The 13693-nt window shown below is 35.9% G+C and overlaps 1 protein-coding gene across 4 annotated transcripts in view; it reads right to left on the reverse strand.

The window, feature by feature from the left end:
* Galnt13 (polypeptide N-acetylgalactosaminyltransferase 13) overlaps positions 1 to 13693 on the reverse strand; it is a 458666-nt gene that overhangs the window by 13524 nt on the left and 431449 nt on the right. For all 4 annotated transcript variants that reach the window (XM_057755642.1, XM_057755643.1, XM_057755644.1 and 1 more), the window contains one exon: positions 4876 to 5010. In XM_057755642.1, the coding sequence (XP_057611625.1) occupies positions 4876 to 5010 (135 nt within the window). The remainder of the gene's footprint in view (positions 1 to 4875; positions 5011 to 13693) is intronic.

Consider the following 13693-nt stretch of genomic DNA (forward strand, 5'->3'; position numbering starts at 1 on the left):
TCTCTATTATGTAAAGATAATAATCAATTCTCAATTTGAAAGGGAGAAGGTGATAAAATTTGGAGGGAGGAAGCATGGAAGTGGTTGGAGAGAGAGAAGGGAAGAGTGATGGAATTATATTTTAATTAAAATATAATTTACAGCAGGGCGGTGGTGGCGCACGCCTTTAATCCCAGCACTTGGGAGGCAGAGACAGGTGAATCTCTGTGAGTTCGAGACCAGCCTGGTCTACAAGAGCTAGTTCCAGGACAGGCTCCAAAGCCACAGAGAAACCCTGTCTCGAAAAACCAAAATATATATATATATAATTTACAAAGCTACTTAGGAGAGTCAGAAGGTACTGCAACTTTTTTTCGTTTTGTTTTTATTGAGCTATATATTTTTCTCTGCTGTCCTCCCTCCTCTTTCCCCTTCTATGCTCACCCATGATCCCCACATTCCCAATTTACTTAGGAGATGTTGTCTTTTTCTACTTCTCATGTAGATTAGATCCATGTATGCCTCTCTTATGGTCCTCTTTGTTGCCTAGGCTCTCTGGGGTTGTGAAATTGTAGGCTTGTTTTTCTTTGCTTTATGTCTAAATGCTACTTATGAGTGAGTACATATTATATTTGTCTTTCTGGGTCTGGGTTACCTCACTCAATAAGATGTTTTCTAGATCCATTCATTTGCCTGCAAATTCCAAGATGTCATTTTTTTTTTCTGTTGTGTAGTACTCCATTGTGTAAATATACCACATTTTCTTTATCTATATCTTCGGTCAAGGGATATTTAGGTTGTTTCCAGTTTCTGACTTTTACAAAGGCTGCTATAAACATAAACTGAGCACACGCTTTCTCAGAAAATTAGAAAATAACCTATTTCCAGACTCAGCAATACCATTTTTGGGTATTTACCCAAAGGATGCTCAATCATACCACAGGTACTGCAATCCATTAGCCAGAGATAAGCATTTATCACCAATACATATTTAGCTCCATTCAATAAGAACAGAACTTTTATATTAATTGTCTTATGAAGACATTTACCTAAAGTTTCTAAGCCATTATTGTGATAGAGTAGTTGTATGGCTATTTAGCATTTTAAATAGATAATGTTTATTGTACTTTCTTATCATTAAGGAAAGGAGACATTCATACGTGGTTACAGTCTGATACTGCAAGTGACTGTTGGCATTTGCTTGTTTGTAACAGAGTCCCACTGTCTGCCCTGTTTATCGGATCCCCATCACTGAAAGCATTTATTTATTTGTGGTATTTCAATGACAAATTAGTATCGGAGGAAACTTCTGGCCTTAGTGTCAGACACTTTGATGCACTATTGACACAGCTTTATTAAGAACATGGATACTGACAATAATTGTTTTGTAAGGTTGTGACAAGAACGTCTTAAGCAAACAGAGAAATCACAGCCACCCATTAGCTTTCTTTCCTTTTTTCCCTTTGTTCACCCAAGCAGATAACAAACCAAACCAGCAAGAGAGACTCCATGCTTAGAGTCGTGTGGTGTTCTGCCTGTTAAGAAGATTCTATGTGTTCCTATTGATGACTCTTTCTTTTCACAGACTGAAAGGAGTTGGGCAGACAAGGCGATGGAATATTTCAACACTTCACACTGTGAGATTCACAATTGGACTAGTAACTAGCTTTCTTTGAAAACTTTATTAGGACCTAAACCCTAGCTCTGCTCCTAGCAGGGTAATCTTTGTGATTCAGGTCTGTCCCGACAAAGCTCAAAGGAGAGAGTTTAAGGTTTGTTTCAGCTCTGTAATTTTGTGAACTCCACCGGGTTTTATTCTGACTCAAAACTGTATCACCTCAGAGATTTCTCAAAGAAGGGAAATTTTACCCTTGCTAGCAAATGACAAAGAACTGAAATAAAGAGGGAGAAAGCAGCTCCATTCCTCTTTAACCCCTTCCAGTGTTGGAATGAGAGAAGAGAGCCGCAGAACAGGGACTTCTTCACACCTTGGCATCTCTCATCCTTTTTATTTCTCCCACTGCCGCTGGGTTCCCTGAAGTCTTTGCATTTCCCAAAGTCCCGCCCCCCCCGCCTTTTTTTTTGTCCTTTCCTAAGTTTGCATTGGTTTGCAACAGTCTATAAAAAGAAGGCTTGAGAGATGGCTCAGAAGTTAAGAGGACTGGCTGTTCTTGCTGTGGACCTCAATTCCCAGCACCCACATAGTAACTCACATCTATCTGTAACTCTGGTCCCAGGAGATACTTAACTCCCTTCTGGCCTCCAGGTGCACGGCATACACAGACTGCATTCAGGCAAAAATTCATACATATAAAATCAAAACAAAACAAAATACAGAAGCATTTTTTCACTGCTTAGAGACTAGATAAAATTGTAACATGCATATTAAAGACCAGGAATAAATAAACAAAATAAAGCAAAAACCGGAAACTTGGATTTCATGTATTAAAACCTCATGTCGCAGATACTAGATTTCTAACAAGTTCCAGAAGAGTTTGCTATCTCTCGAATCACTGCTTATAGCAGGTATCAGAATATGCTATGGAAAGAAAGGTCCTTAAATGTAACACTTAGAAGTAAAGTAAGTCATCAAAAGTATTTTACTTTCATAAATACATTATACTCTTTTTAGTTAACACAAAACATAATCAAATTTCAAAAATAATTTTAGCGGGCAGAGGACAATAATGTGCTAATCATTCTCATATGGTGTCTCCAAATTCACATACATATATATTTATTTTATAATTGTAATTTACTATTGTGTGTGTGTGTATGTGTGTGTGTGTGTGTGTGTGTGTGTGTGTGTGAGAGAGAGAGAGAGAGAGAGAGAGAGAGAGAGAGAGAGGTGAGTTCTCACACACACATATGTGGAAGTATGAGGACAAATTTGTGGCGCTAGTTCTCTCTCCAACGTTTTCAGTTCCAGTGTCTGAGCTCCAATCTCCAGTCTTGTACATTAAGTGTCTTTACCTGCTGAACCATCTCTCATTAATGACAGGAGAACTGTCATTATGTAAGTAGAACTTCAAAATTTATCTTCTAATGCATAAACATAAGAAGAAATGAAATGATGACAAATGTTTTTCGATACGAAATTACTTGTTTACAATAAAAATTCTTAAAACGAATGGCATATTGTAAGAATCTTAGGAGTACCCCAAAGTCTAATATATCTCAAAATTTAGAGTTCCCTAATATATTACAGAAGAATAATTATAAGAAGAAATATGCAAAATGTCTGTCTAGTTGTAAAACTATGCTTTTACATTTCTTAAAAATATTACTTAGTATTCAATATAAATGTCAATTAGAGTAAAAATGATATAAATGCAATTATCAGGAATATTATCAAAGTGGAGGAATTTTGCTTGTGACCATAGAAGCTACTGTTTAGCCAAGAGCTTCAAAAAGTTTTAAAGATTGGGACATTATGCTGAAATAAACACAGCTTTATCTTTTAAAATAAATAATCTTTCTTTCTTAATACACATAAACTGTATTTTACTGCTTTTTGCAAAAACCTAATGATATTTTTGGATTTGAGAAGATTTAAGTAGCAAGAACACAATGTTTTATTTAATAATAAACATTATTCACAGGACTCCTATGCTCTTTTTCTCACAGAAGAGGTCAAATCAGAAAAGTGATCCAGATTCCACACTTGAATTCACTAAAGAGATGTTCTTTGGGAGACTTAATGTAAAGTAAGGAGATAACAAATACCATTGTTTGAACAGTTCAAGTTCAGGAACATAAAATGGTGGTCAAATAAAGCAGGAAAGGTATCAGTGGAGAGCACAACAATGCAACGTGGGAGGATTCAAGGTTTTGTCTTTATGTCCCAGAAAATATCTGATATCCTCAGAGCCTGGCAATATTCAAAATTTAGGCCCCCCTTATCCTTGCACAAGCATTTCTAATCTTGTAAGAACTGATCTACTTTTTCTATTTAGCATATCAGACCAGAAAGTATTGGAGTTTAAAATGGTATTCAAAATAATTTTTAAAATAAGATCTTGTTATTACAGCAATGGTACCAGAGATATTGAAAAATAGATTTTTTGTGGAACACTGCACCTATAGAGTGTGTTTACCTCTATTACATTTTTATCTCATAAGAATATAGTTTAAGCTTTTGTGGAAGTAGCAGTTCCTATTTAATATTGCCTAACCTGTAACCCCATGATCAATTCATCCTCCTAAACCAAGAGATCTGAAAGAAGTAAGAGCATTTTTGAGGGTTAGTCTTTGAAAGAGAACACATCTCTTTTTTATTAGCTCCATCTGATGGCTGAAGTAATTTTTGCACATGGCCTAAGTAAATCCTCAGAATGTTGTTTTTTTTTTTTTAATTTATTTGTTTTCATTACTCTCCTCTCTTTCATAAGGGGATGATATGCTGTGAGGTGACTACTTGGCAAACTCTATTCCTAACTAGTGCTTTTGATTCTACCACAAATCCACTATGGTAAATAGAAATAGATTCCCTGTAATATTGTTTGCAAGAAAAGGAAATAAATCTTGACAATCTTATCAGGTCTTTTAAGGGTTAGATTGAAAATTATAAACTTCATATATTACAATGGAACAGATTTAAAATACAAACATATTTCCATATTTTCCTATATGCAGATATTTACACTTACATCTCATGGAAGCATATCTTACTGGACTTACGTTGGAAATATACATGAAGATAATTTTTTTTACCACATAAAATGATTTTATAGCACTAGACTAGTATGACAAAATCCAATTTATATGCTATGTCACCCCAATGTTATCTGAATATAATTATGCATTTTAAAATACATTTCTTCTTTGACTTCTTTTTTAAAGAAACTAACTGAGCTTAAGTGCTAAGTGATAAGTAAGTCATAGCAAACATCATACCTCAGCATCATATTCCCATAGCTGATTTCCTCTCATATGGTGGCATTTCAACATGATTACGGGTCCATTGAGTCTGGATACATCCAGGCACAAGTCATCAGTTCGAATTTCTTTGTCAGCAGTATAAGAAAACACCTGAAAATAGAAAATTCAGCTAATAAAATAATATTGGGTTTATAAAACGCACTGTTTAGCAAAGCTATCTGTGAACATTAGCATATTCTTCTATCCACACATTCAAGTCCTCTCTGTTGATCCTACAAAGGCTGCATCATCTTGCTGTTAATTTGTCAGAGAGCAGGCTACGAGAATGTCATCTCCCATAAAAGACTGAAAGCAATGAAGCTTTGATTTCACAAGTGTCATTAGTAAATGCTTATAAGCTGGCCTTGCATTTCTTATGTGATACATGCTTAATGGAGCAACGGAGCACAAACCTGTCAATTAATACTGGTTTGTAGACAGCAGAGCTTCAAAAGGACTGTCCTTCTTTCCATCTCACCAGTTCTCTAAATCTATACAGTAAACTTAATAGAAGTTTAAGTACATCTTATAAATTTTATTAATGTTATCAGAAGGTTTATAAATATAAGATATTTATCTTTTCAAGATCTCAATAACCTTACATTCTACTATAATATTCTTTCTTCTACGATTTTGGCTAATCTTGACAACATTAATTCTTTTCAAAATACCCTGGAAATGCCAAGGCAGATAATTGCCTCACCGGGAATTCAAATTGACTACAAAATTCATTATTTTGTATTAGTGTTAATAACTTATTCATAACATTAACTATTAAGGTTTCATGAGGAGTATTATGATCATAGTTATAAAATTAGCCCTCTTCTTTTGGCTATTATCAGCAAAGTTTAGTATTCTGTCAGTCCTTTTTAATTTGACTATCAGAGGCAATACATTTAGAAAGGTCATTCCCAAGGTTTGTGTTTTACCAAGAATTCTGAGATCTGCTGGAGCCCTAAACTGCAGTCTAAACTACGGTCTTAAAATTACAGGCTAGACTATAGTCTTAAAAAGATTGCATATCTGGAAGGTGTAGCTCAATGGAGGAGCATTGACTAACACATGTGGCTAAGTTCAACCCCTAGTACCTACAGAAAATTTGGCAATAATTACGTTTAACCTACATTGTAAGTATTTTTATTGGGAGATGAGAGGTTTCAGGAGGCTTAACTAAAACTAAAACTGAAGACTTATGGAAATCCCTTGTAGGTTAATTTTTAAAAACCTATTACCTTGTAGATTAATTTTTAAAAATTAAAGTAAAATAATTAGAATTGCATTGGTAGATAATGCTACTACTTGAAACCATGGACAATTAAACAATAAGACCAACAATAGGCATTGGCTATCTCCCTATGACCTGCTAATCAGAAAGGTCTTAGAGGTGTCCATAACACCAGATGTAGTTGCTCTTAGTTATCCATCAGAACTTAATGATAAGACCCTATTCCATGGTTTGCATCTAAAGAAGAAAAATCAAGCTAGAACCCAGCCATAAACTTCCCCCCTGTATGTTAACCTCAATAGTTCTGGAGGGGTAGGGTACCATGCAAGAGAAGTGAACAGAGCACTTGCTCTACAATGGACCCTGAACTCTACATAACAGATCAACCAGGCAGGATGTGCCCATTCGTGCAATAGGCTCATGACTGTTGTGGAATAACCAATCACTTTTTTTTTTTTTTTGACATTTGAGATGCACTCTACAAGTGGAGTCAAATCTGGCTAAAATCTCTCAAAAAGTCATAGCATAGACCGTAAGGAGGAACCCATTACTGTTTTAGTAAATGGACATGTAAAACTGTTTTCTAAATACTTATATTTATGAGCTTAAATTGTGTTCTCAGCCTTACCTAGATAAACGTCTTGCTGCCGTGAACATCACTTAATGAAGAAGTTTATCTAGGTAAGGCTGAGACCCCCAACTAATGGTTCAGATAATGGTCACTGAAGGAGGTTTATTTCTCTTCAGTAATATACCCCCTGGTAAATTGTCCATGATGTATTAATAACCTCACAATCATACATATATAAATGATTCTTCTTGAAACTCAGTGAATTTTATAATAATAAAAAGCTCAGTAAAATATGGGCGATGTGGTGGGAAAAATAATTGGTCCAGAGGATTATGAGGTAGATAAGACAGGAGAGGTGAATAAGGGGAGAATAATATCAAAATAGTTTATATATATGTGTAAAATTTTCAAAATATAATTTGAAATTTTTAAAAAGTAAAAACAGCTGCCTGTACACAACTCAAAATTGCCTACTCTAACTGGATAATTTATTAATTAAGTTACTTAAATAACTGAATCTAGTTGTAAATCTACAGGAAATAAAATGTTGGAGGAATTTATTTTACTCATCATAGCACTAGGTCAATTTCAGAAAATATTCTGCAAAATTGACAATTCTTTGCTTCAATGCTACTGTAAAAAAAATTCTAAAACTCAGGGGGGAAGGAGTCATAGAGATCAGTAGGAAACAGGTTCTAGGAAGGGGAAGAAAAGAGAATGGGAATGCTTTAACTGGGAATTAAAGAAGAGAATGTATACACAGGAAGAGGGTGGAAGGAAAATTAAGTTATACTAAGGGTGTTTTAAAAATATAAGGAAACATATTATTTAATAAACATCCTTAGATGCAGAGAGAGAGAGAGAATATTACACCATATTTAGTAATAATGGCTCCCTCAAGAGGAGGGAGATTATCTAACAAAAATTCAAGAGCCAGGCATGGGAAACTTCCCTTCATGTTTTGGTCAGAGTTGTCTGAAAGACTGCCAAAATGATATAAGCTATGGCTATCACCTTTGGCTGTTTCCCAGAACTTAAGGTAAGAACCTAATATTAGTCAGCTTCTCTAGACTAGTGGTTCTCAATATTCCTAACATTCTAACCTTTTAATATAGTTCCTCATGTTGTGGTGATTTCCAATAATAAAATTTCTTTCGTTGCTACTTCACAAATGTAATTTCACTATTGTTATGAAATATAATATAAATATGTATGTGTTCCTATGGGAGAGATAACCCCTGTGAAAGGGTCATTCAATACCCAAAGGGGTCAAGAACCACATATTGAAAACCTCTGCTTTAGAGGAATATAATCAAAAAAATTATAAATATGCACACACACACACACACACACACACATATATATATAACACATATGTAAGACAGCACAAGAACTGTCTTTCAAAGGGATAACAGTTGTCTGCAGATGGTAGTCTATCTAATTTCAAGTGGTCATCCCTTGTCACTTCTACTATGGGCAACATTAAATGGGTGGATTCAGTAGGTTCTGAATGTGTGTATGCATGTTTATATACATAGTTATGGAACACTAACAACTGTAGAAGAGGTCATAAATTTGAGAGGTCATGAAAGCGAGACCATAGGAGTTAGAGGAAGGACAGGGGTAGAAATGAGGAAAATATACGGTATGCTTTTATAAAAGTTTCAAAAATTAAGTTAAAGCAAGATTAATTTGCTTTATGCATGATACGGTCTCTAATTTGTACCATCAATTATTTCAGGATTTTTGAGTCATTATAGAAAAAGTCTTGACATATTAGTCCACACATGCCTTTAATTTTTTTTGATTCAGAGCTTATTGGGTTTTCTTTCATATCTATCTTCTATTGATCTGTACCTGTCATTTTCTGTTTTTGAACTATCCCTGATGTAATAGACACATAATACTTACTTTGGGTGTAGTGAAGCAAATATTTGAAATACCTGCCAGAGTTATGCTACACAGCATGTATTCAATAACTATTATTTAGTACTGTCCGAGTCTTGGAACAATTTCTCTCACTGTGGATGTGGTTGTAGATTCCTACTTTGATAATCTACCTGGAGTTCAGAGTTTATTATTGCTTTTTGATGCTTATGCCATGATTTCTGCTCAAGTATCTGAAGGAGAGGTGCTCATTTTTGGTGGCAGACTTTCCTGACAGCTACACGTTGTACACTTCAAACATGATTTGATGTTTGGGACAACCTTCAGACTCCTGTTGGATTTCCTAGGAAACCACTGTCCCCTGTGACTATTGACTGCTGAGTGTCTCAAGATTTCCCAGTTGCTTTCAGTTGCTATTTGGAATTTCCAGTTCTGAATCTGCACAATTTGTTCCTCCACTATTGTAGCTGAAACCTTTATACGTTGAGCCATATTGTAAGATATGCTATCTCCAACCTAAATAACAACTAAACTGCCTTTCCCTATCACACATGCTGGTGATTGAGATAGATTTCCTTCATGAGAGAAGCTTTGTAATATGTTTTAACACACACATACAAAAGGAAACTTCCACTTTTTCTACTAACCAAGCATATTTCTTTACCAGTAGCCACCAGTACTTACTAGATCCAGAACTGAATTACAGAAACTATTGAATTAACGTGTTTTCAGCTTCTCATTGATAAATTGGCTTTAATACTGATTGAACTTGAAGTTCATTCATCTTAATTGAGCTAAGATGACTAGGATCCAATTATCTGTGTATCCTTTCTTCCATCAGACAGGATCAAATAGGAAGAATTTAACAGTAATGGAACCCTCATATATGTAAGGAACTCTATGTACTATGCTTCATATATATATATATATATATCACACTATTAAATTCTCCCCTTCTTTCACTGTACAATAAACTTTACATTTTTATCAGAATATATCAATTCGTGGAACTGCAAAATATAAAAAGTCAAATCTTCAAATGTAAACACAATTTGTGACTGAAATTCAATACACATATGCAGGTAAAATTCTGTCCAAAACATCTTTTAACCTTAGCATAAACATTGAAAGAGAAAATATCATGGTCTACTTTTAAGGGAAACGTGATACTATGAATAGTGAGATGATATTCATAATAACAACAGCTTATCTGTTAGGGTCTGTTCATCTATAGCTCAGATTGTATGATTTAGCAATTTAAGCCTCTCCGCTGGTCATTGCCTCTGTCTACTCTCAATTCTCACGGAGGTCAATGAATTTTCAGTTTTTAATTTATTTTACATCTGACCACAGTTTCCCTGCCCTCTTTCCTCCAAGTTGCTCCTCCCACCTTCTCTCTGCTCCCTCTGATTCTATTCAGAGAAGTGCAAGGCTCTCATGGATGTCAACAAAACATGGCATATCAAGAGGTAGAAAGACTAAGTACCTCATCTTGTATTAAGGCTGGGCAAGGCAACCAAGTACGAGGAATAGGGTCCCAAAAGCCAGTGAAAGAATCAAAGACAGACCCCACTTTCACTGTTAGTCCTATAAGAAGACCAAGCTACACAACCATCACATATATGCATAGGATCTAGGTCAGTCAATAATCTCACTCAAACATTCTCATCGTAACTGCTTCCTCTTTTCCAGTCTGGCAGTTTCAGAGCGCCCTGCACAGGGAGTACTTGAGATTTTTTTAGAGTTTCCATTTCGGATGTCTCTCACCATGTTGCTAACCAGGTAGACAATGCATATTCTAAGGCCCGAGAAGCTCTGAGAGTTGCTGACCAGAGGCAGAGCCGTTTGAATGCCGCAGAGCAGCTCAGACTCCTCATCTGAAATGGTCCAGTCACCATCACTGCATGTGAGTCTTAGACTGCTACATTTGCCCAGTGACAGATGTGACACAACTCTCAGAATGGTGTCCTAGGTAATTTCCAGTGCCTTGCTTATTTATAATGGAAACAGCCAAGTCTTCCACACCGGTGTGGTTCCATGGTGCTTCATGTTGGCCAGTCCTGCAAAGCTGCTCTAATCATCGGTTCTCTCCTGACAGGGACAGCAGCCTCCTCCTTCATAGAGAAATCATTTAGTTTTATCCGCATTCCTATGCCTCCTGATATGCACCAAATGTGTCTTCTAAAATAACATGTGGCTTTAATATCACATTCTTTAGAATGTGAATCTCTTTGAGAAATGTGCTCATTAAACTTGTAATTGGCTGTCATGATATCAGTGTTAGAGGGGCCCTTCATCCAGAATGACTGGTGTCTTTAGAAGATAAAGAGAAAGTGGGCCTTGGGAAGTTAAAGTAGAGCCTGCAGTAATTGTTTTATTGAACTTTTCCCTGGGTTCATAAAAAGATGCCCTCTCACGCTTTGCTTCTGCTGCCATGGCAACTAAAGCCGAACAATACAGTAATAAGCAGGTGTATGTCATTAGCAATGAAGTTACAGGTCCTTTTCAAAAGGGGTCTGGAGATCCTTGCCTGGGATTCCAGGTGTAACAGCCTCTCCTAACTTTCAGTGATCCGAGAGATGCTATAGCATATAAGAATTGAAGGGTTAATTTGAAGTGGGACTCCATGATGAAAAGTCACTCCACACCCTCGTCTATGAGGTAACCATTCATGATTAAGCTGGACTTTATGGTAAAACAGTTGCTTGGGGCACCCTTGATCCTGTTATAACCTCTTGCCTGTGTTCTGTAAGAAAGTCCAATAAAAGTAATTGATCTCACCAAGTTGGATTTATTACAGTCATACTTGGGTCAGTAATTGGTCCCGTCTTGTGTGATTGGGGATTTGCTTGCATCTCCCAGGAAAAGTTAACAGAAGACTGACATATTTAAAAACTGCAGAACACCCAGGGTGAAAGTTACAGCAAGTTACTAAGGGTAGAAAAGATTCTCAGGAAGGTTGCTGAGGCACAAGGCACTTCTGACACATTGATTTTAGCCTCCAGAATAATAATCTTCTGCTGTTTTTTTTTTTTTTTTTTGGTTTTTCGAGACAGGGTTTCTCTGTAGCTTTGGTGCCTGTTCTGGAACTAGCTCTTGTAGACCAGGCTGGCCTCGAACTCACAGAGATCCACCTGCCTCTTGCCTCCCGAGTGCTGGGATTAAAGGCGTGCGCCACCACCGCCCGGCTCTTCTGCTGTTTTAAGACAGTATGTTGTGACAATTTGTTACAACAGTCCTAGAAAACTAGCAGATCTTATGATCCTGATATAGGCTAAAGAATCTTAAAGGTATAGAATCAGTTCTTCAAACTGTTCTTCAATATTTTATATAAGTTCCTGAGTTTATCCATCCATGCATCCATCCATCCATCCATTCATCCATCCACCTATCCATTCTTATGGTTCTAGAAATTGAACCCAAGTCATTTTATATACTAGGCCGGTGGTTATCAATCTGTGGGTCACAACCACATTAACATACCTCTATCTCCAAAAGTATTAATATTATGATCCATAACAGTATCAACATTACAGTAATGAAGTAGCAAGAAAAATAATTTTATGGTTGGGGGTCACCATAACACGAGAAATTGTATTAAAGGGGCAAAGCATTAGGAAGATTGAGAACCATTGTATTAAACAAATACTGTCTGGCCAATTCACATCCCTACTATGAAGCATGCAATTTGGACTTTAAATGAGTTGAATCAACTAAAAATAGTAAACAGCTGGTAGTTATATTTCCCCAAAGCATCATGTCATTCATCTTCGTCACAGCTTTCTGTTTCGATTCATCTTCAGAAGGTGGCTTATTTTTAATGTTACTAGGTATATTACTGACGTTAGGATACTTTATTGAAGTCAGACAGACTCCTGTGGCTGAAGTGATGCCCTTAAAGGAATGAAATATACATAGGTTGGTAGCTTATTGCAGCCTCAATTCTCTTCATTCTCAGGACATTTATTTCAGAAAGGTAAGCATTTTTTGTTATTTCTTATAAATATATAATTTGTTATAATTTCACTGAGTTATGAGAATGATTTTTATTATGTGAATGCTTTTATTTCACAGTATGAAAAATTAAGCCCATATTTTTGAAATATCATGTATAAAATCCTGATATATACATATACATACTTCCATGCATGTATGTACATATCTCACCCCTTTTAATTTAAACCCTTTATTGTGTTTTTTTTTTCCTCTTAAATCTTTAGCCTAAGAAGCAGAAGTTAAACTTGGTTCTAACAGCACAAGGTGAAAAGAACAGAGATTTGTTAATTCCTGCAAGAGGCCTTCAGCAAACAGCTCGGGAGCTGGGCGCCCTCTGGTGGTTTCTTAGCTGAACATCGGATAAACAAATATTCAATTTGCTTCTTTCCATCGATTTTTATAAATTTGAATTTGAAAAATTTGGAATAAACACAGACTATTGAGCATGCATTCAAACTGTCTACAGTACACAGGAATTAACTTTATTGTAAAAATTGTGATTTTCTTGTATTTAGTTTCTATTTTATACAGAGCTTCCTGTTGCATTCTTTGGAGTGTTTACTATAGAATTTCTCAGCTTGAGAATTATCACATGATAATATGCCAATTGCTCAATTTAATGGGCAAATGTGACAAAATTAAAATACAATAACCCCACACTTAGCTCTTTACAAATATTTTCTCCTGTTAACACTCTGCCCCTTTTATACACATCACAGTTTATTTAGTTGGTCAGAATCTGTACCCTCTGGGTCTCTCTTTCGATATTTTGAGTGCAGGTAGTATCTGAAGTCAGTCAATAAACATCCAGAAGGATAAACTATAAGATAAAACACCCATGCTCGCAGGAAAATAAGATAAAAAATCATAGAAAATTGTTTAGCAAAGAGTTAGACTTTTAGGAAGATATAATTTATTTCTTAAAGCATTTTTTCTGTGTCTCTTTTTCTGTCAGTCTGTCCCTCTGTGTCTTTGTCTTTGACTCTCTCTGTCTCTCTCCTTCTCCATCTCTCTGTGTGTGTCTCTATCTGTGTGTGTTTGTGTGTGTGTGAGGGGGGGGGAGGTTTTGATCATCTTGAAATAAGCATAGACAGATTGGAGCTCTTCAGTGAAGC

Source organism: Chionomys nivalis, chromosome 22, assembly GCF_950005125.1.
Source record: "Chionomys nivalis chromosome 22, mChiNiv1.1, whole genome shotgun sequence".
Lineage (NCBI taxonomy): Eukaryota > Metazoa > Chordata > Mammalia > Rodentia > Cricetidae > Chionomys > Chionomys nivalis.